This window comes from Solanum stenotomum, chromosome 3, assembly GCF_019186545.1.
Source record: "Solanum stenotomum isolate F172 chromosome 3, ASM1918654v1, whole genome shotgun sequence".
Taxonomy (NCBI): Eukaryota; Viridiplantae; Streptophyta; class Magnoliopsida; order Solanales; family Solanaceae; genus Solanum; species Solanum stenotomum.
In genome coordinates, this window is record NC_064284.1 from 8,894,702 (window position 1) to 8,922,167 (window position 27,466).

The window sequence follows — 27,466 nt, forward strand, 5'->3', positions numbered from 1 at the left end:
ACTTAAGTTACCACTTAAGATTTGGTCTAACATTGACAGCTCACTTGTGCCATTTCATGTCCTTTTACCGCTCATCTTTTTATTTTGGTAGCTTTCCACCACTAGTACTCTTTGATTCATTCTTAATGCTTCTAGATCACAAGTTAAATTCTATATAATTATTAATGATAGTATAAGAAACAAAAATATTTTACATGTCAATATATATAAATTAAAACATTTCTAATATTATTAAATTTTGAATTGGATATAAATATCCTCCCAAGTGTAAAGTTGAATTGATGAAAGAAATAAGAGATACCACATGTTGCGAGACCATCTCCAATCCTACTCTATTTTACTCTTTATTCTCTATATTTGAAAAGTAAAATAGAGAATTGGATCTCCAACCACTCTCTAAAAAGCTCTCTATTCTTTATTTATAAAGAGGTGAATAGTAGCTCTCCAAATCTGGAGAACTACTATTCACCTCTCTATTTCACCTTTTTATTATTTTAATATTATTTTTACTATTTGTAACTAACATATTATTTTTTATATAAGACTATTAATTAAATTTCTACTATTTGTAATTCTTTTTAAATATAATATAACATTTTTAAAAAATGTATTATATTTAGTATATACTACTTTCATCCCGAATTAACAATATTTTAAATATATATTTTTCAATTTTCGTCACTTTACGAAATAATTTGATATTATTATTGATTCTCACTATGAAGACTGCACAAAATTTAAATGATAAAATGAAAATTTTAATTTAAAAATACAATACATGACATAATAATTTATATACAAGATAACAATACAATACATAGCATGATGATTTTAAAAATTATAACAATAATTTAGTAATCCGGTAGGTCGTTTTCAGATTTAACAATATTCGAAAAAAAGATAGTGTATGGTCTAGAGAATTGTTGTGTTTGTGATTGTAGTTGTGCTTGTTGATTTCTTTTTTTAATTTTTCATAGTTGCTCTTTAAAATTTAGAATAAAATATAATTTTATACTAAATAAAGAATTTTTATAAAATAATAATTTTATATTAGATGAAAATTATATAGGGTGATTATTTTGAAAAAAGAAAGAACGAATTTATATTATGAAATAAGAAAATGAAATAAAAATAGAAATAATAATCTAATATAGAGGAGAGAGAAGAAGATTCTTTTTTAGAGAGTGAAATTAAAAATTAAATTGGAGTTGGTTATCTGAAAAAATAGAAAACTCTATATTTGAAGAGTAAAATAGAGTGTAGGGTTGGAGATGCCTTGAATATATTATTTAACGAAGTCTCAATTGATATTTTTATCCTTCAAATTTTGGTGAACACTAATAAAGTTTAAATTTGTATAAAGTTGAACAACTCAACATATGTGTCATCATATGTGGTGTGATGTACTATGTGTATTATATCATATAGAACATATGTGTCTATTTATTTAACTTTATATAAATTTAAATATCTATTTATCTACCCTTAATTAAAGAACACATAAAAAACTTAAAAGAATACACGTGGTTTAAGATTGCATATTCAGAAAAGTTGAAGGGCTAAGTGGTAATTGGCAAGTTTTATCCAATTAGCATTGCCAATTCCTGTGATCCAATAATTGGTGTCCCGCAGCTGAAGGACGTATGCTTTTCCTTTTTCCCTCCAAATGGATCAACCATATCGCATATCCTTAAATAAATTTAAACTTTCTATGGTACTTATCCACTATAATAACTATATTTTAGGCTTAAGTCATCCACAACTACTCATAGTTGTCCGCATATTTCACTTAGACACCTCAATCTAACCTTATACCTATTGAACACCTACACTAGCTCGGATTTGAACCATTTGAACACTTTTTTAACAAATAACTACAAGTATAAGAGGTGTGTAATACACTCGCGCTGATGTGACAATTTGACGAATGAATAACGTACATATGGCATTTTGAGCCAAAATATTTATTAAAAATTATAATTTTTTTAAAAAAACAAGAAAAGGAAAAGAAGGTCTTTGTCCACCCATAGACCTTTGAGGCACCAGGTCTCTTCGTTCAACTTTTTCCTTTTCCATATTTGATTTTAAAGAAAAAAAAATTGAAATAGCAAACTACATATCCTTGTTCGATTTCTTCATTTTTATCCTTTTAATCTTCTCAGTTTGTAAAGACAGTTCAAAGAAACCATTAAAGGTGAAATTGATATGTTTCAGTGAAGAAATTTTTCAACTCTACAAAAGAATTTCTGAAATTATTTGTTTGAAATCAACGCTTCTTCAATTTCTTCATTTTCATCCCTTTGCTCGTCTTTTTTAAGAAAAGAAATTAAACCGTTAATGAAGAAATTAAGTTGTTTTCAGAAGAAAAAAATACTTATTTCTGAAAAAGGAATTTCGAAATTACATTAGCTTAACTCACTTTCATTTGCTCCTTTTTATCTCGTTTGTGTGCTTGGTACCGAAGAAAACTCAATTTCAGGTTGAAATTTTTAATTCTTGAAAATGGTAGGGGTGCTTTCCAGATGAATATGGTAGTGGTGAAGGAGAGAATGAGGTGGTTGACGATAAGAGAGAAAGAGAAGGATGGATGGTGGCAGCAATATCGGTAAAAATGGCGGAGATGGTGGGTGGAAGTAGTTACGTTTAATTAAGGAAGAAAGAAGAAGAAAGAGATATAAAAAAAAGCAAAAAATGGTCTCTCACGCTCTGAATGTCTGTGTACTGCACTTCCCATGCCACATCAGCGAAATATGTTTAATAGGTACTAGTTTTGAATAGTATAAGTGTTCAATAGGTACATATTCTAGTAGAGGTGTTTAAGTGAAATATCCGAACAACTTTGAGTGGCTCTGAATGACTTAAGCCCTATATTTTATTATAATAAATAATTTTCAATGTTATATTATATTATATGTATTTTAGAATAATATTTTACTGTGATAATTAAGAAAATTCAAACAATGGATACAACACAAATAAATTCAAAGTAATTTCATAAATAAAATCTGAGGGGATAGAATGCATGCAGATTTGAGAAAAAATTCAGACAAGAGTTATTTTACAGAAAAGTTTAATGTTCTTTAAAGCAATTAAATTGATATGTTTAGAGTGCTAATGATTTCCAAGTATGGGTTAATACATTATTAAGGAGAAAATACATACTGTGTCAGCCATCAGATCGAATAATACAACTTTTATGAAGTGTGTTAGCTGTTACTCTCCAAGATCGAAGAGAGCTAAACTACTATTTTGAGATAATAACTATTCTTTGTTTGGATTATAATATATGTACTCTTTTTCTGATAACTTATTATTATAATATAACAATAGGACTAATTTCTTACATTTTCTTGTTTTTTAGTCGAACTTAGGAGTCTAGACTCACATGTCCTTGTAGTTAACTTATAAGAGATGTACAAACAATTTGGACCTTTTTTAACATGCTAACTTTCTGGAATAAAACATTGGTGGGCTTTGTTGGTTAAAAGTTACTGGGCAAGTGCACATATAGCCCATTTTGAAAGAAAAATTACCTAACTACACATTATTTATTATCATATTTTTTTATTTTCTCTATTATTTTTTAAAATATCAAAAATTCCTTCTTTTGCTCCCATCATCCTCTTTTTTGGATACATTAATATGAATTCTTAGTATGTTATATATCCTCTCATCTCACTTCTATGTTCTAGTATCTCATTTCGTTCTAGTTACTTTCTTCTTCTGATATTCTAAGATTTCTCCATTAACATTATTTACGATTCAATTCTCAATTGTAATTTAGATTGAGCAAGTTTAATATACATCAGCGCACTCAGTGCTATGTAAGAGACAAGTTTATTAGCCCATTTTCCATTCAACATCATTTTGACTTTAATTAGGAATATGCCATTCATATTAACCTTTGAGGACTCGTTGGTAGGCGGTATTAAATAGATTAGTCCATAGATTAAAATTTAGTCCATCTAATACATTGTTTGGTTACTTTACTTTATTTTATAAATGTTCTTTTTAATTCTCTAAATTCGTTTAGTGTATTTTAATGATTTCACTAATATATATATATATTTTTTTATTCAATGTAGCTCGTCGATTAACCACTTAAACTATTTTTTTAAAATAAGCTTTAGCTATAAAACAATATAAGTAGTTGTAAATTTATGTTAAGTTTAAGATATATTTGACCAATAAAAAAACTAGAAATACACCATGTCATCAAGGATCTCCTTAGTGGTACATAATACCTCAAAATTATATATATATGTGTGTGTGTATTTAACTTAACGAGTTAAATGAATTAGAAAATCCTACAAAAAAATAATATTGTCCGGTGGTTATCTACCTTGACTCAATTACATGAAATAAACAATCCCATAATAACACAAGGGTATAATAGGAAAGAATTTTTTTGTAGAGTTTTAAATCAAAACAAGATTAAGTGGGAAGCAATGACCAAACAGTTGATAAAAAATAATACCTACACTACTAATCCCTGCATTACTAATTATTGTGTTATCAATGTTTGTATCAAACGACCCCTGATTTTACCCTGTGTTATCGAATTCAAGTACAATAATGTAGTTACACATCGAACTACACTTGTCAATGGATCATCTATGAATTCATTTCATGGATGAAGTAATGTATAGGGTCTGAGAGAGAATGGTGAGGAAAGTGAGGCCTAACAATTTTTTTTGGTAGTCTCTATAACGATACTTTCCACTTTTTCAGTTGATATGACTTAAAATGAAGTAAAAATAGTAAGAAATAGTCGAAGAGTTATAATATTAATATATATAATATAGAAATGTTAGGGGTATATATGATTATAATATATGATCATTTAACAGTTATAATATGTATAATATAGAAAGAACTTGTGTTGGCAGGGATAAGTATATTTGTATAAAAAACAAGATTGGAATCTGCAAAAGAAAAATATGCTTCATCTCCCGTGGTTCGAACATGTTTGCCACAAAAATAATTCACTGTAAAGGTACAAGAAAGTGGAATAAAAGATGGCTGGCTAAAGTAGAGCTAACTTTATCACGGTCAAAACACAAGTTTTTTTTTTTCACCAGCCACAAGTCTTATTCTATTGTCTTATCGAGAAGGGAAATTCGACAACGCAAAATTACCTACTAATCTTCTACCTTAATCCTTGACCTCTATATCATTTTATATATATGGTCATGTCTTGTGGGTGTGCCAAATCATGTCTAATCATTTCTTGATCTGCATTACTTCTTCGGCCTACCTCTACTTGTCCTAAAAATAATCACGATATCGAGCCTCTTGCACCTCTTTACTAGGACGACCTCTGTGCATTTGCTCTTTACAAGTCTAAATTATCTCAATCTCACCTCCGTCATCTTGTACATTACTAGAGCCACTCTCATTGTATTCACGCTCTTCCCTAGTCATTAATTATCGCTCATTCCCCGCTTTTTGTAGTGAAATTTTTATCTTTATCCTCTCATGTTATCTTTAATGAACTATTTCGTGCGCCCTGAAAAAAAAACCTTCACTTAGATTCATTTCAAATTCCGAAATCTTGTTTAGAATTTTCATATATGAAGATTGAGTGAACGCTTTGATACCATTAAATTGGCAAGTATAATAAGAGTGTGACTATTTTCCCTAGTACTCTTTGAATAATTTATTGGGTAAAAATGAAAAAAACGTACGTTCTACTTGTGGAAATGCTTAATCTGTCACAAGTCACAGGCAGATGCAATTAAATTAATAAATAAATCCATTGATTCTCTTATTTCTGTTATTACGAAGTTCAATGATTCCTTTCTTATTCTTTATTATTCGAAATGCTAAAATCTTTATCAAAACCCAATAAAGTTAGTATTAGAGCATATTCATATACAGTCCAGAAACAGCCTTTTTCTGTGTTGCCTATCATATATTATACATAAATAATAAAATAATTACTATTATCTTTTCAAAAATAGAAATAGCCTTTTGATATTTACCCAGCTATATACATATCTACTCATATTCAACATCCAATTATGTTTTTTCTTTCTAAAAATAAAAATAAAATAAGACTATTAGTATTTAATTTACCTGGGAAAACACAAATTCAAAGGGTTGACATAGTAGTGTGTGTTGTACCTTGTGCTACTTGGCTTGTGCAACAGTCAAATAAGTAGAGTGTAAAATTGGGCTAAATGTAGCTTGTGCACTTATGAATAGTTATGATCGTATAATATCCTACCCACAATAAAAAATATTAGTTTGCATTATTAACACATTTCTACATGAACGACAATATTTTTTTAAGACTTGAGTGGAGCATTTTTATCGATTAATGTTTTACCTTCGTAACCTATAGGCTATAAATAGTTTTTACACAATTATGAGACATCTAATACAAACAATACATAAATAGCTATATACTTAAATTCTTTTGCTCCAAGTTATTCATATTTTAAAAAATTCTAAATCTTTACTTTATACAGCATTTGGTTATTATAATAATTCCGAATCTGAAGCTAAGATCACTCGAACATAATAATATTCATCATTGAAGGCCAAAACACATACGATTCTCTTCACTTACTTAAATATTTTCGTCTTATTTTATTTTACATATATTCACAATCATATTTAACTGCTAATAAATGAATTTAACGACGTTAAATCAAAATACGTGTTTTTGATCTCATTACAAATTCAACTGTACCATTTACCTGGTATATATATGAGCATTTGTTTGATTCCCCTGTGAATAAATGTGTCCTTGTGCTGCAAGCCTGCAACTTCTAAGGAATAATTACATAGAGATGTTACATCTGTTGATGGTATAATGTCTGGCTAGGGTCAAAATACATAAAGAGTTGGCTAGTACCATGCATGTGCACTCTGATTATTTTCTATTTTTGAGAAAGAGGGACCTCCACCACTTGGGTTTTGTTTTTATGTTTTTGCTAAAGTTGGATTAATTTGCATCAACTAAATCTACTCACACCATATTTAATTTCTAAAATTTGAGTTTGAAATTTCTAATTAATAATGATCAATGCATGGTGAGAGTTTATATATGAAAAAGAATAACATTACTTTCTTGTTATAAATAAAAAAATAAATTTCTACTATGAAAATAATTTAATTTTTCATTTTATTCTTAATGAGTTTTTTTTAATGGCCACACAAATACTATGACTTATTTAAAACCACAACAACATCATACAAGAGAAATCCCATAAAATGAAGTTTAGGAAGGATAAAGTATACACAGACCTTACCACTGTTAGGTATATATTTTCACTATCCCAAATATTAAAAACTAAGTTATATATGTCATATAAATTGAAGCGGAGGGAGGTAGTAGCTAGGTTTGAAAGAGAAGGGAGTATATATTATTAATAATACATTGGAATTCTCTTCATCATGCTTAGAAAGGCAGGCAACAACATAAAGAGCAATCATAATGTCTTATTATTCCAGCTTGCTCTCTCTTCTGACTCTTCCCCACCATCATTGCTACTCTTTCTTTATCATTCACCAACCTCATCACCATGATCATTTCATTTCATCAACAATATTACAAGACGAAGACGAAGACAAAGATGAAGATGAAGATGTAGTTGAAGTTGACAATGAACAAGAGTACTACTACTTTCCTAGTTGGAAAACCCTAATTAAGTACTCTAATTAAATCTTCTCCAAAAATAGCTCTTTGTATTTATGGGGAATCAAGCATCATGGTCCGATTGATAACATATGTGTGTTCCTTCAACTCTTTAATTTTAAGCAATTTATTAGTATTCCTTTTTATTTTCTTTCCAAAAATTTCTTTTGTTATTCTTATTTTTGGATTTGCTAGATTGAGAGCAAAAACATAATTCATGATGAGTATCTTGTTGTTTCATTAAACCTAGTAATTAATAAAAATCCTCTTTCTCTGACTTTGAAAAATTACTTATGCTTACTATCTGAGCAACCCACGGATCTAGTTGCCATGCTACTAATTAGGGTTTCAGTGTAACTTTTAACATGTAAAAATTAAAGTCCCTTCTTTTATTCGTTTCGATCTGTTTGAGATTTGAGAAACTATGACACTAGTAATTAAAATTAAATATATTACATGTTTTCATATGGTAAAACTAGAAAAGGTTTATCAATATACGTACTGTTTTGTACTGTATATGTGGCGTTAGCATGGCTTTATGTTAACTGTTAATTTCACTGTCTATATTCTCTCATCCCTTCAAAAAAAATGAGTTTTCCTTTTCATGGACAGAGATTGGTAGAGAATATTTGTTTCTTTTATCTGAATATTCAGTACTATACTACTATAACTTTCTATTCTTATTCTTATCTTTTCTCCTTTTCTTTCTTCCCACAAGAGGGTACTAAGGAGTTTTTTTAGACAAGTAACTTTAAAGATGTCATAGTTTTATTGAGACTATATATAAGTTAGCGTTTGATCATAGATTTTGGATCAAATTTTAAAAATATATCTTCAAAACATCTGTTTGATCATAGATTTTGAGAACCTATCTTCAAATTTTTTTGTCAAGTTCCAAAAACGTGTCTAGACCAATTTTTTTAGAGAGATTTCATTTTCACTTAGTTTTTAAAATAGAAAAAATTCAAATAAAATACATGTTCAAACAACTTCAAGTTTCAAATATCACAACCTTAAAGACTCAAATTTCAAATTCCAACTTTAAAATCTATGATCAAACAGAAACTAAGACTTCTGAAATTATATTTGTAATTTTGGACATAAAAAATGTGATATTTGAAATTAAATTGCAAAAAGTATATGGCTGGAAATTAGTTGAATTATGTTTGGACATCCGTTTAACTTTTAAAAAAAAAAATTGTGAAAGGAAAAGATCTCTTGAAAAACTGATCTAATGTTTTTAAAAAATTCAAAAACAAATCAATCTAATGTATATCAAACATTGCTTTGAACTTCTTTTTTTTCTTTCAAAAACAGCAAGGAATAAGCAGCTCCTAAATATGTTACTCGCTCCGATCACCGTGTTTGAATTTTGAGAATCAAACAATTAATTTTTCTTTGATCACTAATCATGTTTTTCTTTTCTCTTGTTTTGGCTTTGCAAGTTCCTGCTATGCATTCCTGTCCGATCGTTTTCTTCAGATTATCTTAACGGTGGAAAAGCGCCAATAGGGACCATGATTTGTACTAATTAATTTGTTTGCGTCTTATTAATTTATAATAAACGATAAGATTTGTTCATATACCTTTAAAATACATTGAATTGTTAATTATATGACTTATGATATTTCTTACATAATTTCTAAATATATAAATTTTATTTCAAAATTTTTACGACATCTAAATTTACTATAAAATTAAAAGATGTAACTCTAAAATCGCAAAAATCGGAGAAGGAGAGTACAACATGTATTTTAGTCACGGGAACGAAACTAATGAAGAACTTATGTCACGTGATATGGAATAGAAAGAGTAGTTTAAATTTGGTAGCTCATGTAAAATTGTGGTTTTATCATTTAAAAGGTGATACAGTCAGAATTTTTATGAAGATATTAAAAAATATGTAGAAAAAAATAAATACAGAAATCAAAAGAATTTTATATACAATAGAATTTTTCATTAAAAAGAGGTTCGAATGAAACTCTTGTACTCCGCCCCGAATAGAACTAATTGTTCTTTACCAACATTCCCTTAACAAATTTCTAGATGAGGAAAGTCCTCACCACTCACCAGCTAGGTAACTAGCTAACCATCAAAACAAGTAGATCTTGAAACTGTAACTTAAAATGGTAACTAGCGAAGTCTATTTTAGATCCTCCACTGTTTTTACTACTAATATTTTGAACTCCATAGATTTCAACTGTCCAGAAGTTAAAACAATGTTTATGATAATAAAGAAGTAAATCTTGATCCTAATTCAATGTACGACTCTCATAACATAATGAATATTGGATTTAATTCACTTCGAGTGATTATTTAATCTTTGAGATGACTAGATATATTTAGGAAAACCCAAAGTTTTGAATTCTTTGGTACGATCATGCATGTTTCCTAATCGAGTGCATTACGTAATCACCAATCGCCATCAATTTATTTTGCTAATTTTAGCTCATGTTTTATTAATCGTTTTAGTGTCTAACCAAAGTTAACTTTAAGATACAATAATGCTAAGTTGATTATCCACAAGGTCACTCAACTAATTGAAATTGTGCAAGAAAAATTGTTTTTCTTTGTTCTGTAGCAGAAAACAATTAAACCCGATAATCGAGTACTATGGATATTTTAATAATTATATTCACATATATATTTTAATTGAGACAACTTAATCTTAAAATTAAAAGAACAAGGGAGGCCTAACTCTTCTTTTTTTTTTTTTTTTATGAATACATGACCAATCATTGAGTTTTAATTTCTTATGTGTGCTCAAACACATCAATTTTAAAAAGTTAAAGAGTATAATATTTATATTACACAAGTGGTAGACTATTGCATGTTATGGGGCCAAACATTACTGAAGCAATGTCGATTAGTGATTGATGCTTTACAAATTGTTGTTCAAAAAGGTTGGAGAAGATCCCATATGCTTTAGATGCAAATGAGTTGGTGATGATACTACAGGGTTCGATTGTGCAATTTTTTCGTGAAGACATTGATTATTAACATTGAGATACATTGATGAAGGCAAGTTAGTAATTTTTCTTTAATTAGATGGAATTAGAAGAAAGCTACTCTCGTCGTTCACTTTTACTTGTTCATTTTGAATTTTACATGTCCTTAAAAAATAGTAATAATTAATATAAATACTTTTACCATAATGCCCATGCTATTGATGTATAATCTTAGATTTTGAGAAATAAATAATTAATGTTAAAAAAATAATAATTATATTTTCATGATATATTTTAATTAATGTCATTAACTAATTTATTTACTTTGGTCATGAGGAGTAAAAGGAACGTTGATATATATTTTTTCTTTTCTTTTTGGATAGATATAATTGTACATTGAAAAAAGAATGCATTAAGGAAAAAATTGAGAAAAAGAGTGAAATAACCTTTTTTTAACTCCTCCTAGAACTCTTACCTTTTTTAACTCTTTTGATGACTGAAACTTAGATAGAGTTAGAAGTGAGAGACATTTATCATCCGAACAAATCTTTGAAAAAGTTATTCGAAACAGCAATAATTTCGAATCAACTTTTTAAAACATCAGGACGGGAGGGGGTAAGATAGGAAATCAGTGTTGCTAGTCAAGATGAGCTTCACTGGCATATAGTCCAAATCTGGCTGAAACGCATAGAATTAACCGCTTCCTATCTAGGCCCCTCCAAGTAAGCACTCCGAAAATGTTACTTTGCGGAGGCCGTAGATTCAATTTATTGGCGCCAACAACCCCACTCTCATTTGGGACTTTCATCAAACACCTTGCAGCTTCAAAATCCTCCAAGCTTTCACTGACCGCAAAATCGTTTACCGCCAGCGCAAGCTCAAAAGTCTTCAGTTCCTCCCGTTTTGAAGCGCTAAATTCGCGTCAAAAAGAACAAGTGCATCTCTACATTGATTCCCTCCTTGAATGGAACCAGGTTCGCCATTATCCTTTGTGTTTTATGTATACTTTTGTGCTACCAAATTGTGTATGCTCAGATTAAGTATTTTATACCAGAAAATGAATCTGACTGCCGTAAAGGAGGAGAGCGAGGTTATGGAAAGGCACGTTGAAGACTCGCTTTCAATTATTGAACCGATTCGGACTTCGTATCTCTCACATTGTGGACCTTCGTCTGAGAATCTCAATCTCGTTGATGTTGGAAGTGGTGCCGGGCTTCCTGGAGTAATTTTGGCCATTGCTTCTCCAGGTAGTTATTCACTTTTTTTCTTGACAATGTCAAGTATCAACATCTCAAAAATAAACTGAAAATTGGCTATATAGAATATGTTGTATTTCTGCATATTCACTTATTTGAACTAAACAAACAAAGGAAGGAAAGAAAAAGAGATGGATTAAAAAATGTGAGATTTCATTTTGTTGAATGGAACAAGCTGCTTTTACTGGTTGAGTAGTTTGTTAAGAAATTGATTTACAGTGTTATTAACATTAAAGTTTGCCTGTTCAAATCCATCTCATTCTATTCTCTCCATACTTCTTTCACTATCTTCCTTAATTTCCGACTTTAGTATGATCCCTTAATGAAGTTGTATGTGCAGGTTGGAAAGTGACCCTTCTGGAGTCTTTAAATAAGCGTTGTTCCTTTTTGGAGCACGTGGTTAGTCAGATTGGTCTATCAAATGTTCAAGTTAAAAGAGAAAGAGCTGAGGTTAGTAAAACTCGAATCATACATGTTTTTTTAACTATTCATTTAGTAATTTTGTTAAAAAATATTGTCTTCCTTAATTTAGTCAATATGTGTAAGATGTTTTGGTCCATATTGAATTCGAAGTTTCATTGTTGCAACGTCAGCCGAACGTATTCCTTGCAAGGTCACATTTATTTTGTTTTCCTGAAACCAGATGGAAGTTAAGTTCCATGGGCTAGGTTTAATCATTACATTCTTCGACTCCAATCTGTAGTTTCTCTTTAATACTTATATGTTTTAAACAACTACAGAAGTATACTTTTGGTCAAAATTGAGTAGTTTCCTATTTTCCCTGGTGGCCTGATCGTTTTTCTTTTCAACCTCATCAGTAGCTATCGATCCTTTAAATCTTACCATTCTCAAAAATAAAAAGAGAGCAACTGATCCCTGACTTAACTTCCTTATACTGTAGCTTATCTGAGTGGTTAAACTTTAGGAACTAATGTATGATCTACTGCTGTTAAATATCAATAGATTTACCAAATTGGTTTTTGTATTCTTCTCTTAAGGAGTTGGGATCTCACATGATCTAATTCTCTCCTCAAATTAGGTTGTGCACAGTACAATAGGCTAAATTCTGGTATAACTGAAGATCATCTTCATGCCTCCTTATGTCAAAATAATCACAGCAGAGTCCATTATTTTATTCAGTCCATATGCTCTGTCGTTTAGTGAAAACATCTGATGGTTTTATCTCCTTGTGTAGGATATTTAATGTATCAATGTCTTGGGAGGAAAGTTCTACATTCTTGCTCTTTCTGCTAGTTATGCATGCCCTTAGTTTATGTTGTGATTTTGTGATGCATGACAAACTAAAATTTACTGGAATTTGATGCCCGTTGTTCCTCCTATTATAAACTAGTATCATCTTTTAGATTGTCTTCAGGTAGTACGTTTTTTAAATATTCACTCAACTTGTGGACATGAATCATGATGCACATTCTGAACTTTGGAATAGGACAGAAGCTAGGGCAAGATGTCAGCTTCAGAGAGTCTTTTGATGTTGCAGTTGCCCGAGCAGTTGCAGAAATGAGAATTTTAGGTAAACGGATACATATTTGTTTCTTCCTCTGTGTTTTATGTTCTTTAATAATCCTTGAGATGGTTATCTGTTTCTGTCATTTTGCAGCTGAGTATTGCCTTCCTCTAGTCCGAACTGGTGGTATCTTTGTAGCTGCGAAAGGTCATGATCCTCAGGTTTGTTTCTCTTATGATTTATAGTAATAGTTTTAGTAACTTTGTCTGAGACAGATGAGCAGAAGGCTTAGCTCTAGTTAAATAATGTGTTGTTGGATTCCTTTACCAAAAATAATAATAATGTGTTGTTGGATTCAAACTTGATACCTCATGGTTCTCCTCCCACTTTGTTGACTAGTAAGCCACACCCTTTGGTGCTATTGAGAACGTATGATTGCATCTTTGTTCATCTCCTTCTTCATTCTATTCTCCCGATATAAAAAATTTCTGCAAGTCTTGTATGTGATTTAAAGTTGCTTTTTTTTTTAGTGGAGGGTCTTTTGATATCTTTCCATGTTTCGTTGTGTTTAAATGCTCTACACTCTTTATAGTCCTTGTTTACTTTGTCTTCCTTGAAAGTTGAAACCCAAGGCATGTAACATTTACTGGTTAACAGAAAAAAGAAGCAGGTAAACATTAATTATTGTGCTAGTTCAGAAATTAATATTCTTGCATTACAGGCTCACGAAGTCAAGATTTTAGGCCTTAAATGAGCCTTTTGCTGCAGTGTTTTCTAACCCAAAGAATAATTGACTTAGGGCTGCTGCTTAATACCAGCTACTAGTACTAACACACATTTAAAAATATCTGTTGTTTAGATGGGTTTGCCATCGTATTAGAGAATCATATCGCAGTCCCATAGCAAAAATGACATTTTTGGCTCCTTGACTGTGAGGTGTTCTGCAATTTGGACATTGAGTATTGTGTTTTGGTTCTTTGGCTAAAAGGCATTTTGAAAATTTTGTTAAATATTTTCTGAAAACTCTTGAGCGTAATCCATCCCTAATATGTCGAACCTATTGTTTCTGGTTAATTTACAAAGTTAATGGATGTCTGTAGCCATTATGTCATGGTACGGGTTTTTGCTGCAATTCGGTAGTGGGATTTCATTCAATTTGAATGATTGTAGTGGTATATCATATCATATGCATTTATAAACAAAATTTTCAGCATGCTATATTTCACTCATCTAAGTCCAGTTTTTTCCCCAGAAAGATTAAAGGATGAAATTTGCCTAATGCCTATAATTTTAGAGACCAAATGATCAAGAATCTATGGTTATGTACCAAAACGCAGAACACTACACTTGAGGGTTCGAAAATGTTATTTTTTCTCCTTAACACTTAGAGTGGATCTGCGGTGGCAATCTACTGAAAATGCAATGTGTATCATTGAAGAAATGTAACCCAAAATGAATTTGTAGGATATAAGATGATTTGCATTTGAGAAGAGAAACTATTGGCATATATTTGCAGCAACTGCTCTCTGACTTTCCTACTCATTGACAGGAGGAAGTGCAAAGAGCAGAGAGAGCAATACAACTGATGGGAGCATCTCTATTGCATATTCGTTGTGGTATTGTTCTCTTTCACATTGTAGTTACAAAAGGATGTGACCATGGTTCAGAGTGGTTCCTAGGTTTATGAATTTTCATGCAATTTTATGTGATAAAACAAGCTTCTTAAAAGAAATTATAGAAGAACTAGATAAAGTTTCTGTGTGAGTTATGTCTGACTTCATGTGATAGTTGGTATTCCAGATCCAAATCTTCCTGTTTCTGAAAATCATCATTTTCAAAGTTTGAGGTCAATGTGTCGGACTTTCTCTACTTGAAGGATCAATTATGAGCAATTTCTCATCTTCTTAATTATAACTTTGAAAATGAAGACATCTGATATCATGTTGTTATGTCTCAGTATGATTGGTCCTGGTCTTACACTTGACTGAGGTTAACTTGCTCTGAATAGTTTTCCAGATGAGCAACTACATTCTAAAATGTCCACTCATTTCTCACTTTGTTCATTTGTTTGTTTATTTTGTAATACAGTTGATTCCCACAGTAAACATGGACAGAGAACTGCCATAATTTGTTTGAAAGGTAAACCTACCCCCAAGAAATATCCTCGAGATCCAGGAACTCCAGCTAAGATTCCACTTTGAGAGGAATGTTGTCATGCTCCATATCTCCCAATTGTACAGTTAATGTATGATAGAGGGAAGTTTGTATTTTAGTATCCTTTCTCTTGAGTTTACATGCAGAAACACTATACTCATGGATGGCTAGAAGCAGTACTACTAGTTCCTTTGTGAATTGCTTACCTCATTATTTGAGAAGGTACACCACACAGATTTGGCTTAAATTCTATCCATTAAGATGAATGTATATTACAACCACATAATACTTCTATTATTTTGTAGCCGAATATAGGCATTAACACTGGCCATGTTCCAGTTGGTGATTCAATGTCATACATTTTTGCTGCTTTTTGTTTTGTGATGTAAGAAGATAGCTTCAGTTTGACATATTCAGGACTCAAAATATTTCACAGTAGGTTACCTGATCATGTGGCTGCTATAATTGTGTGAAGAATTGAACAAGTCTCGGCTCATTGGAATTGTGTTACTGTGGGTAAGATATAATTTGTGTACTTTATTAGAATTTCGTTGCATCACATTGGTGGGCATGCGAACCTGTGGTTGGAATTTGGATATTGTTGACCTTAAATTAAACTATGTATTTTACCTAACATTCTTTCCCACTTGTATTAAGAAAACTAGGCCCATTCTGCTTATTAAAAATATTATTCGCCCTTTCAATACGAATAATTATATCTATAGGTATTTGTTTGTTGCCTTGGAGGAAACTTGTTTGATTTGTTCGTGAATACAATGCTAGGTTGGTGTAAAAAAGGGACTGCCGTTGTGTATGTGCAAATATATCAATGTCCCATCAATAAGATAATTAAGGTTGAAACTGTGGCAAAGAGTTTACCTACCCAGCCGTGTGGATTGAAATGGGAGAGGGTTTCAACTTTCAATCTGAGAAAAAGACGTGTTATTTGCATTTTCTTCCTTTCCCTATGGTTAGTTTTGTATAGTCACGTCAAAGCATTAATCATCATCATGAATATCTTAGTCTATGCCAACATTTGATTAAACCATATTAAAAGTATGGTACATGTACTTTTGGTCTCTCTCGAAATTCTAAAATTCAACTATAGAATAACTTAATACTACTAGGATAACCAGCACCAGAATTAGGCCAAAAAGAAAAGTTACAAGTCACAGAGGGGTTTGTGAAACTTAAGCTAAAAATTGGTCACAAAATATAGGACTTTATAGGGGGTAACTTATAGAAAAGATCAACCAAAGTGGTTTCCAGTTTAAGAAGCATAATCATTTCATAATGGTAGCCTTTTTCAATAGAATAAACCTACAATACAATCCAACTAAAGAAGAAAAAAGTTGAAATTTTGCAGCTATTTTCTTCTCTGGGTCACTTGCCCAACAATCTATAATGCAAAATATAATATACAGATATGTTAACTGGCAAATCTTGACCATGTGCATCATGCAAACAGCTTTAGAGAAAAGGAACATAAATCTTCCAAACCATAGTTTCACCATCCAAACTAGCAGTGTATAGGATATATGAAGAAGTTGTATCAGATGGAATTTGTTGATCACTAGTCACAGTCAGGCATTTCACTGGTGCACCGTGCCCTGAAATAACACTAAGACAAGAGTAGCATCTCTCAACCCCTCTCCATACTCTTACTGTTTTATCTGCTGAACCACTGCACACCAAATCTGCGACGACAGCTAGACATAGTATGGCCTTCTTATGACCCCTGAGTGCACCCACCAGCACCATGTCACCACTTTCATCCTTCTCCCATACTAGTATCAACCTATCACAAGCACCCGAATATAAAACAGAATCAGTACTAGTACTACTTCTCCCAACTGCTAGTGCATTTACACCTGATCTGTGTTTCTCTAGTGTACAAACTAGTAAATGTTTTTTCTCTTCCTTTCTCCAAATCTTGATTTTCTTGTCAGCTGATCCGGTGAAAACATCCCCATCTTGTGATATTTCTAGTGCGTTGATCGCGTCATCATGTGCATTTGCTATTGATTCCAGGCACTTAAAATCATTGGTTCGCCAGATTTTAAGTGTTCGATCCCATGAAACAGAGTAGAGGAATGACTCGTCGTTGGAAAGGGCTAGTGCTGACACTGTGTCAACATGGTGCACCCATGTGGACTTCTTGTGGCGCCTGATCTGAACATGGTTTTTTGGTACCATAAATTTAAAGGCTCTGTCACTAAGTAATGGTAGAGTGGCCAAATGAACTATTTTAGGAGTATCCGTATCATGGTTTTCGATTCTCCAGACTCTGATTTTGTGATCTTGATGAGCACTAAAGACCTTATCAGCCAAAATTACTAGAGACTTCACAGCACCTTTCCCTGCTATAACCGTGTCGATTATTCCAGCATCTATTGTGGAAGTTAGAGCTTTTTGCTCCCACATACAAATTTCTTTATCAGAAGAGCCAGTAAAAAGGTATTTCCCACCAAGTACAAGGGAAGATGTATAGGAATTCTGTCCCTTAAGATTAGCTATGCATTGATGTTGAGTTTCAAGATTACGCGAAAAACTCTGATCATGACATAGTGATTTGATTGAAGGAACTGAACGAAAACTTGGCTGTGAATCTACTTTTGAGCTATTTCTTGAACATGAAGTTTGGTAAAAAGGCATCTTTCTTCATTCCCCTGAACTCTAGTATATGACTATGTTTTTATGAGAGGATCATATAATATGCATTTTTTGGTGTTTCTGTCTTTGTGAGGAGTGAGGAGTAGAGAAATTAAAATAGGCTTCCTTAATAGAAAATGCAAAGGTACTGTTACTATTTGTTTCTTGAAAAAGTTCTATATATTGTGTAACTTTTGTTGATTGAGAATGTTTTGTCTACATCAATGACACTTAAAGAATTGGCCCACAGAAAAAGAATTGGCCCACAAAAAATAAACTAGACAAAAGTTACTTCTTTAATTGTCTAACAAAAGTTTTCAACTTGCATGAAGCAAGGTTTGTTGGAAGAAGAAACAGTAAGTCTTAATAAAAATATATACAGTATGAATTAGGTACAATTAAATGGCTGACTGGCAAATTTGAAAAGCTAAACCATTTAGCTATTTCATTATTCCCCTCTAATTTGGATGACAATTGTTGTCTTTTGTATTTAGAATGCTGATGTGCCAAAACAAGGTCAAAATGTGGACTCCCAGAAACACGGGTGAATCTAGCATGATGGGTTCACCCGAGCTCAATAGCTTTGCCCCAACCTTGTGTATGTGTTAACAAAAATCCACCAGACACATATAAATAATAGATATCGAACCTAGTAAATCAAATGTATTGTGTTAGAATCCGAACTCGAACCCATAATGTTCATATCTTGAATTTTACTCTGTCCAGAAGAATTCAAAGGTAATATTAGTGTCTATTCAATGAAAGGGACTTAGCTAGTTACCTTTCATTTTAAAAAAGTGATTGGTAAAGGAGCAAAGTTAGGTACTCTCATTAACCCACCAATCTTTCTGTTCTCTTTTTAATTATTAATTTCTTAAATCTTTTAAAACAAAAAAAGTATATGGAGAATTTGCTAACTTAGTTGTCATGATAAATTATTATGTGAAAAGTTTTCCATAAGAGTGTTTCTGCTCAGCATCTGATTCAAATTATGGAGGACAGTTCTGCTTATCTGGATGTGCCTAGGCACTAAAATTTGCCAGCTTCTCAAGTGGCAGTTAATTAAATCATAAACCTGGAACATGAACCCACCTACATTATCTTATTTTTCTAATTTTACCTTTTTTGTATACATATCATAGGATTTACTTAATCTTATGTCCCAAAAGATTATTAGTAGGCGTTTGATCATATGAATTATTATGGAAATAGAAAAAAGTGATTTGAAAATAATATTTAAAAATTGGAGTTGTGCTTAACCATGAAATGAATTAGAGTTGTTTTTGGATTTTGTGAGTAATTTAGAGTGAAAACAGTTTTTGTTATTTTTGGCATTTCTGAAAATTTTGATCAAACTTTTAAAAATGTTTTTAAGTGTATTCTTTTCTCAAAAGTGTTTTTCAAAAAAAATATTTTGGTGAGGAGTAGTTTGTGGTCGACGAGTAAATCTTAAAAATACTAAAGAGCAACAACTAGTTTTTTGGCCAAACTTTTAAAAGTTTTTCTAAGTGTATTTTACTCAAAAGTAATTTTCAAATCGTTCCTACTACTCAACATAAACACATTTTTTTCCTCAAAAACTTGTCAAATATCTTGGTTTTTTTTAAGAGTTAAGTATTATTTTTTTTTGCCTCTCAAAAGCTTGGCCAAGACAGAAGGAAGAAGTCAATGAATAGCTAACTATAGGATAGTAGTAATACTAGAAGGCATGGAATTGAAAGTGATTAAAAATATAGGACAATGAAGGAAACCTACCTACCAAATTAGGTTTTTGCTTAAAAAATACAAGACAATAATTTCTATTGGACTGTGTCACTACCTAAAGGACCTCTTAAGGAAAACTACTACTATACTACTACTATCAAGTGTGTACAATTTCTTGGTTAGATATATTTATCAAACATGACTTGTAATAATTGGAATAAATTATGGATCTGTGTTCACTTGTTTGCAGGAATATAGGGAATTGATTATTTGAATAAGTAGCATATATAAATCACCAATTATCATAATAATATCTATTTATAATCTAGACAAATGCTATGAAAAGTGACAATAGGGGTGACGAAGATAAAAATGAGGTGTGTTGGAGGACGAAAATGATACAATCAATGTAAAATGTTATTTGTGGAACTTGTTTTTCCTATTTCCATTAGAGAAGTTATTTTCTTCACTTTTAAGAAATAAAAAATTTGTTTTCCTAGCAAAATAAAAAAATCAAAAAAATTGACTAAAACACAAAAAAATAATAATTAAAAACTACATACCAAACACACCCTAAAAACATATTTTTGTATTAGAAATGGACTATTCACCCCTTCCTTCTCCTAATTCTTCTTTTCTACGAAAAAATTAAGTCTTGACTGACCTACCTCCACAATCCCCTTTTTACTTTAGTTTAATTGTAAGTTTAACTCATAATTAAAGATCTTTTGTTATTGTGTTCCACATCAAAATATCCAGGAATATATATATATATGATACAGAGAATGAGTCTGCACATCTCTTAATCAGAGATCTCGGCTTCGTGTCTCAATGTATATGAATTTTTTTTTACAGAGAGTGGTTCCTCCGAATGAGCCTATGTAGTGCAGGTGCTAATCCAAATTACTCGTAATTTAATATGGATATCGAACGTTACCAAAAGAAAAAATCAAAATAATAGTAGTAATAATTAATCCAACAAACGAAGTCTTGACTTCACACGTGAGCTTCTTTTTCCAAAGAAAATGGATTACGAGCTCTGCTTACGCGACAAACATGAAGATCGACTCATCAAAGAAAAAGTAAACTTTTGCTTAACGGTATGACATTAACAGATTTCAGGATTTTTACACATCCAAAGCAATTTAAACTGTGTTTATCAAGTACTTAAAAATCATTAACTACCCAAAATATAACAATATATTCATTTGTACACACAACAGGAAAAATAATCTCATACAACTATATATTTGCAATTTGGATAGAAAAAAATGCTCTAAAAATATTTTGACACTTCTCTGAAATAAAACAGTTATTATTAGTAGTAAGTAAGTATTTAAACGTCGTCGTCGGAACTATTTTAATATTTTTTTTTAGTGAAACCAATAATAGAAAAAAGTAACATAGTAAGGCTAGTATTATAGAGTCACCTACGCTGTGGTGTAAGATTGCTTCATCATTAATCAAAGATTTTAGATTTGAACCTTGAATATGAAGTAAATTTTAGTTGGAAGCGCGATGCGGACTCCAAAATAAAAAAAGAAGGTATTATAGAATCAATACCAGGGGTGTATTAGGTACAAAGTAATATATTATGTTTTATTTTTTTAAATAAAAAAGAAAAGGAAAAGTAAGTGATTTATATATGATCTAGGCATGGGGTGACTGGTCAGGGTCTAATTTAGCCTGATTTGTAGAATATAATACTTAACAATTTGGTATTTTATTCCACAAAAATTAGGCATCTTAGCTAACTAAATATAAAAATGGGATTAATTTAGTATTGTATTCCACAAATTAGGCATCGCTCTAAAGTAGATTGAATCTTCAACATTTATTTGCTTTAACTGTACGAAAAATTATGCCCATCTCATCCAAACGAAAAAAAGAAGAAGAAGGTAATAAAACTAAAGGTGACAAAATTAATCCACAAAAAACATAATTGGCCAATAAAGGGAAAAAAATAGTTTTATTTGATACTAAATAATTATAAAAGAATAAATAAAACAATTTATAAAACTTAATAAGACTTGAAATGTGTTCGGTCTAGAACAATATATATTTCGACATATTTTGATCCAAGTAATTTTTTATAATTCATGTACAATTCATTGTACATTTTGATCTGTTCAAATTCAGCGGAATCCGCTCATTTGACGACACCTCCGGATGCAACGCACCGGCCTAGCAAATCGTTGGCAAACGGACACGTAGATATGGATGAATTGATGAGGCCTTGACAAGTATCCTAAGCTATCAAGAGATAGGTTGACAAAAAACAAAACTTGCCTCCCAATTTGTTAGTCTTAGGTTAGGTTTCTTTAACAGTACAAAAAGTTATGCCTATATCTCCCCACACTCATTATTTTCATTCATAGGTTGATCGATATGACTATTCGACTGGAAATTTAGCAAACACCTGGCCTCTATTATTAGCTTTATGTCACTTTATTTATAAACATTTCTAGGGCCCTTTAGTCCTTAGTGTTGGTGTTGATTGTTATTCCTGCAGATCTTGTTACAAAAAGAAACAAAAATAACAATAAATAATTATAATTTTGAGCCATAGAAAATTGTGTTTTTTAAAAATAATTTAATTAGCTCACAGTTGCTTTTAAGGATTGTATAAATTCCTTCCACGATAAATGGAACACTATTCTACGTATAATAAACAATTAAAATTGCAGAACTTCAGGAAACTCAATAAATTGAATAAATCATACGAAACCTTTTTTTTTTTTGTCTTTTCAATTGTTTAAGAGTTAGAAGAAGTGCTTCTGTATATTAGTACAAAAGTTCTCTTCTTCCTCACTAATGAGGAAAAAATAAACTTTGTTCAAATTTTATTTTTTCTCCATTTTATTTTTCATCATATCTTAATTCACATTACATCTTATTTTTAAAGCTTATACGAGTATTTTATTTTTTTTACTGAAAACACAACACTAATTGCTCTGAGTAGTATACAAGTAGATTATACAATTATCGGAGCAATTCTTTTTCTCAGTCTCAGTAGCTGACTTATAATTTTCACCGCTGAGTGGGTTCAACATATAAAAAATAAATATAACTTTTAAATATTAAAAAGAAAAAAACGAAGGCTTAAATATTGATAGTCAGATTCAAACTCGGATCTAAAGGAAAAAATTGAACCCCTTTATCGGTAGGCTAACGTTGCAATTATGTGAGTGCAGTCAAAATTTAATATATAGCTATATAATTTCAAAATCTGATTGATAACATATATATATATACAATGTTATTTTTCAACAAAATAGATTTATATGAATTAACTTGACCTATATAGGTCTACCCCTGGTCTTGTTATCCAACTTACGTGTAATTAGATAAGTATATTAGTGTTAGATAATGAAGGTGTACGTAAACCTATTAATTATCATTGTTACGTGGACTAATTATACCTTTATTTCATTGAAAAGAAGAGGATTTCATAATTAGTTTTCAATAATCCACTCCCGAATCTTCATTTGGATGACATTAGATGTCAATGTTTTCTAGTCTGTCTAATCAAATTTTCAAAATCTTCTTATTTTGAAAAGTGATTTTGTTTGAAATGCTTTTCAGAAAAAAATATTTTTTTTAGAGAATAGCAATTTGCGTTTGACTAATTAATTTGAAATACACTTTTTATCACTCCTAGAGTCAGTACTTAATTGTGTTTGACGAATGTTTTAAAAGTGCTTTTCGAAAAAAATTACTTTTTGAAACTTCTGAAAAAATGTTTAAACTGTTTCTCTGCTATTCAAAACACTTTTCTCCCCTAAAAGCTTGGTCAATCTCAGTTTTCTAAATTAAGTGATTTTGAAAAGAAAAAAAAATATTTTTGATTGTCCAAAAGTTTGGTCAGGCAAACTAAAATCATTATAACATATATATTATTATGTAATTAACTTAACTATCTATGAGACCAATGAAAATACACACAAAAATTTTGCCAAAATTTAAATCAAAATTGTATAATCAAAACATTTTATTAAGAATTCATGTTTTCAACTAAAACATGACTTAATTTGAGTGTTTAAAATGAAATATTCTGATAAATTTAAAAGATTTGCAATATATCAAACCATTTTAATAAATAAATGAAACATGCATGATAGTGATAATATATTCATATATTTTTTTATCAACAGACCCATTAAAGTGCGACATGATCGATATTGCCATTTTATGCTCTAGGCTAGGGCACCCAAAGACCCTAAAAGTCTCCATCATTTATGGTATTGAGTATTGACCAATCTCTTCTTTTTCTGATAGATGGGTGAGTCATGCTTCCTCTTTTGTGGTAGGGGCACAATTTTCTCTTCGTTGATCGTATTCGTTCATTTTATTTTCTTTTTCAAATTAAACAAGGGTACGTGTGCGGAAAATGTCAAATACAAAGCTTAAAATCATTCAATTTAACTTTAAAGTTAAAATATTAAAAAAAAAAAAAAACTTTCAAGTTAAAATAATTTTCTTGTAGAGATGGTGTGAAGAGCTAAGCTTGCATGTACTTCAACTATTCGATAGATCTGAACGTTATTATTTCTAAAATACCATATTCACCAACACAAGTATAAAAAATTACTACATCCACTAAATTTATGATCTCAAGAGATAATGTTTTATAAAGCTAATCCCTCATTTTCTTCTTCCCACCTCTAACGCGGTCCGTCAAGTCCTTTAAATTCTAGTCTAAAAGAGTCAAATTGTATAAATGCAGACTATCTTGTATTTTATTCTATTTTATTTTGAGACAGCGAGTGAGGGAGATTAATGAATTGAATCAACCATCTTTTTATGTTTAATCTTCGTCTTGGGCTGATTCACTTTTTGTAGCTAAGCTTGCAAAAAAGAAATAAGTCAAATCATTAAGAAAAAAGAAAATTGCCGATTTGAGTGTAAGAAAACACGGGGTAGCATTGTTTTGGTAAGCACGAAATACACTAATTGTAGAAATTAATCTTAATTTCCACATAAAATAAAGATATGGAGACAGATTGTATCTACATTAATAGTGGAGTATGTATTGAAGGAGTCACGTGATCAACACATGTGTACAGCTGTCCATTAGTTAGTTGTTAATAGTTAGTTAGTTAGCTAATCTGTTAGAGTTAATTAATCACGGTTAGATATTAGATTAGTCGGTTACATTTATATATAAATGTACATGTACATACACTGATTCATTCATTCAATATAGAAGAAATTTCACCACTTTCTCTCAATAGTATGTAATTATGGTAATTGTTCCCTACATTACATCAGAGAAAAGGGATGTAGAGAAGCATGCACTTAACCATCAAATCCAGAATATAATAAAGAAAAATCTAGCACTACTAATACAACTTGATTGATAAATTAAAGTAGGTATATTCTAGAAAAGAGCCACCAAAAAAGAAAGATGACAATACTATATCATTGAAATCTTAATTTTTTTTGGATGTTCTCCATAAATTTCGTAGCTCAAAGTTTTTCACCGCATGAAGTGTGAGCAAATTAACTAGTATTTTAATAAGCTCGCAAAAAGTTGAGTAGCGGTTATATGAAGTTGTGTAAAGAGAGGCCTAATACAAACAAATGAACTTAGAACAAGTGGTATATGATGTTTTTCAGGATAATATTACATATTCCCTCTGTCCCAATTTATGTGACACATTTCAGATATCGAGATTTAAACATGTCTATCTTTGACCGTAAATTTTTTCTATATCTTATAAATATTTTGTATTATTAATTATTGAGACTTATAGTACTTTTTGTGTAGTTTAAAAATATATAAATTTCATTTTAAAAAATTTGAAAATTTCATGAGCAAATTCTCGATCAAACTTAAATTGTTTGACTCTCAAAAAGCGAAATGTGTCACATAAATTGGGACAGAAGGAGTATTTTAAAAAAAAAAACTATTTTTCTCCATTTATACCAAACACATACACCCTAGGCAAATCCGCATCTTTGTGTCCTTTACTTACTTCAAAAGATGGTGGGTCCGACACATGATTGATTAATAACGATTCTAAATTATATTTGTAAGATCTCGAAGCTTACTAGACTGTCTAGACAAAATTCGATCAAAAATAATTTTTTAAGATATCTTTCTTAGAAAGAGATGAATTATAAGAAAGCTAACATCCAATCAAGAAATTCAAAAATTGAAAGTGTCGAAGCAATTACGATATTAATATTTTACGATGAAACTCTCTGAAAACTAAACAAAAATAATAATAATTCAATGAATGCGTTTTATACTTTGTTTTCAACACTCTTTCTTTTAGGTAGTTGAAAGCAAAGAAGCCCTCAATCAACTACTCAAATATAAATCCCTGATGTATGTATGAAATGTTGATAGGAACTGCAAATTCAAAATTCTCAAATGGTCTCTCCAATTTAGTTCACAATGTGAAAATACTGAATGGGAAACTTTTAACAACAGGTGTATTGCTTCTAATTCCCTACAAATAATAAATGTGAGGCAAATAATGATTATAAATATGTATTTTTGGCCTCACATCAACACCCCACACTTAAATTTTTGCTCGTCCTCGAGCAAGCATTAAAGCTCATCTCAAAAAATCATACTAGGAATGTCATCACTTTGATTAATACAAACAATTAGGCTATATACCAATTTCAAAACATCAAGTACTCTTCTCAATCGTTATGCAAGACATCCAAATAAACAACAAATTTCTAACCTCCTAACCTCAAGGAAGGACTTTAAACTCATCAAATTTTAACTTGCTCCCCTACTCTCATCAAAGAAAGTTAATAAAATCACATATCCATCATGAAACAAGAGCCCTCACAAGAAGAAATAGTCCACACACTCAATTCAAAAGATTGAATATAAATTAAGGACTTCATATCAAGAACAACTCTCACACTCACAAAAAAAATTCACATGTATGCACAAAGAACCATATGCTTGCCCATTATGTATATCTCCACTAATTAAGCATGCTCGAATAGAATCAAATAGGACTTTAACGGAGTGTAATGTAGGCTAGGGAACGGGTAGGAAAACTATATAATAATGAATTACACTTCCTTAAGCACTTTGCACTTTAAGACTTTTTCAACCAATATTTTCTTTTCTTTATTTTCAACCCTTTCTTCAACAATTATTTCACAAGTAATTCTCATCATCTCAAGAATGCTTCAATCTTTTCTTTTTTTTTAAGTTTTCCTTCATAATAGCCACCCTCAACTTACGTATTTTACATGCGTTAAGGTGCACGATGTCCTTGGAAGGACCAGGGCCATCATCAAGGAAACTTTTTTTTTTTCATGTCGCATTCTTTCAAAGAGGGCCTTTTAAACACTTTGTAGCTATCATTGATCACCTTTTACACTCAACCATCCTTTTTCTTCAGAATTGATAATTAGAATAAATCTATGCTATAATGCTCAAGGAAGCAAGGTGCAAAAACTAGGGATTCAACAAAAATAGTCAAGGGAAAAATATGGCTACCAACAAAAGGCTACAGGCTCAAAAGGGCTAACTAGTGATATAATATCTGAAAAGGCTAAAATTTACCAGACAAATCAAAGAAAGCCTATTATCATCTCCTAAACAAAGCAACACTTTTTATTTCGCTTCAATAACATGCAGGGCAAGTTCTAGACTAAGATGCAA

The 27,466-nt window shown here is 30.8% G+C and overlaps 2 protein-coding genes across 2 annotated transcripts; one reads left to right on the plus strand and one right to left on the minus strand.

Moving 5' to 3' along the window:
* The first annotated feature begins 11,194 nt into the window (after nucleotides 1-11,194).
* Nucleotides 11,195-15,843, plus strand: LOC125859281 (uncharacterized). Its single transcript, XM_049538983.1, has 7 exons — nucleotides 11,195-11,567; nucleotides 11,648-11,840; nucleotides 12,190-12,299; nucleotides 13,302-13,380; nucleotides 13,468-13,535; nucleotides 14,864-14,930; nucleotides 15,403-15,843. The coding sequence occupies exons 1-7, from the start codon at nucleotides 11,331-11,333 to the stop codon at nucleotides 15,513-15,515; spliced, it is 867 nt and encodes a 288-aa protein (XP_049394940.1). The 5' UTR covers nucleotides 11,195-11,330; the 3' UTR covers nucleotides 15,516-15,843.
* Nucleotides 15,844-16,828: 985 nt separating this feature from the next.
* LOC125859359 (protein JINGUBANG) lies at nucleotides 16,829-18,317 on the minus strand. The gene has a single exon (XM_049539091.1). The coding sequence runs from the start codon at nucleotides 18,121-18,123 to the stop codon at nucleotides 16,939-16,941; it is 1,185 nt and encodes a 394-aa protein (XP_049395048.1). The 5' UTR covers nucleotides 18,124-18,317; the 3' UTR covers nucleotides 16,829-16,938.
* Between the last annotated feature and the right edge of the window lie 9,149 nt (nucleotides 18,318-27,466).

Coding starts and splice junctions, on each gene's coding strand:
- LOC125859281 (XM_049538983.1), top strand. CDS start 11,331: ATGTTACTTTGCGGAGGCCGTAGATTCAATTTATTGGCGCCAACAACC. Junction 13,381..13,467: donor TGCAGAAATGAGAATTTTAG/GTAAACGGATAC, acceptor GTCATTTTGCAG/CTGAGTATTGCCTTCCTCTA. Junction 14,931..15,402: donor TCTATTGCATATTCGTTGTG/GTATTGTTCTCT, acceptor TTTGTAATACAG/TTGATTCCCACAGTAAACAT.
- LOC125859359 (XM_049539091.1), bottom strand. CDS start 18,123: ATGCCTTTTTACCAAACTTCATGTTCAAGAAATAGCTCAAAAGTAGAT.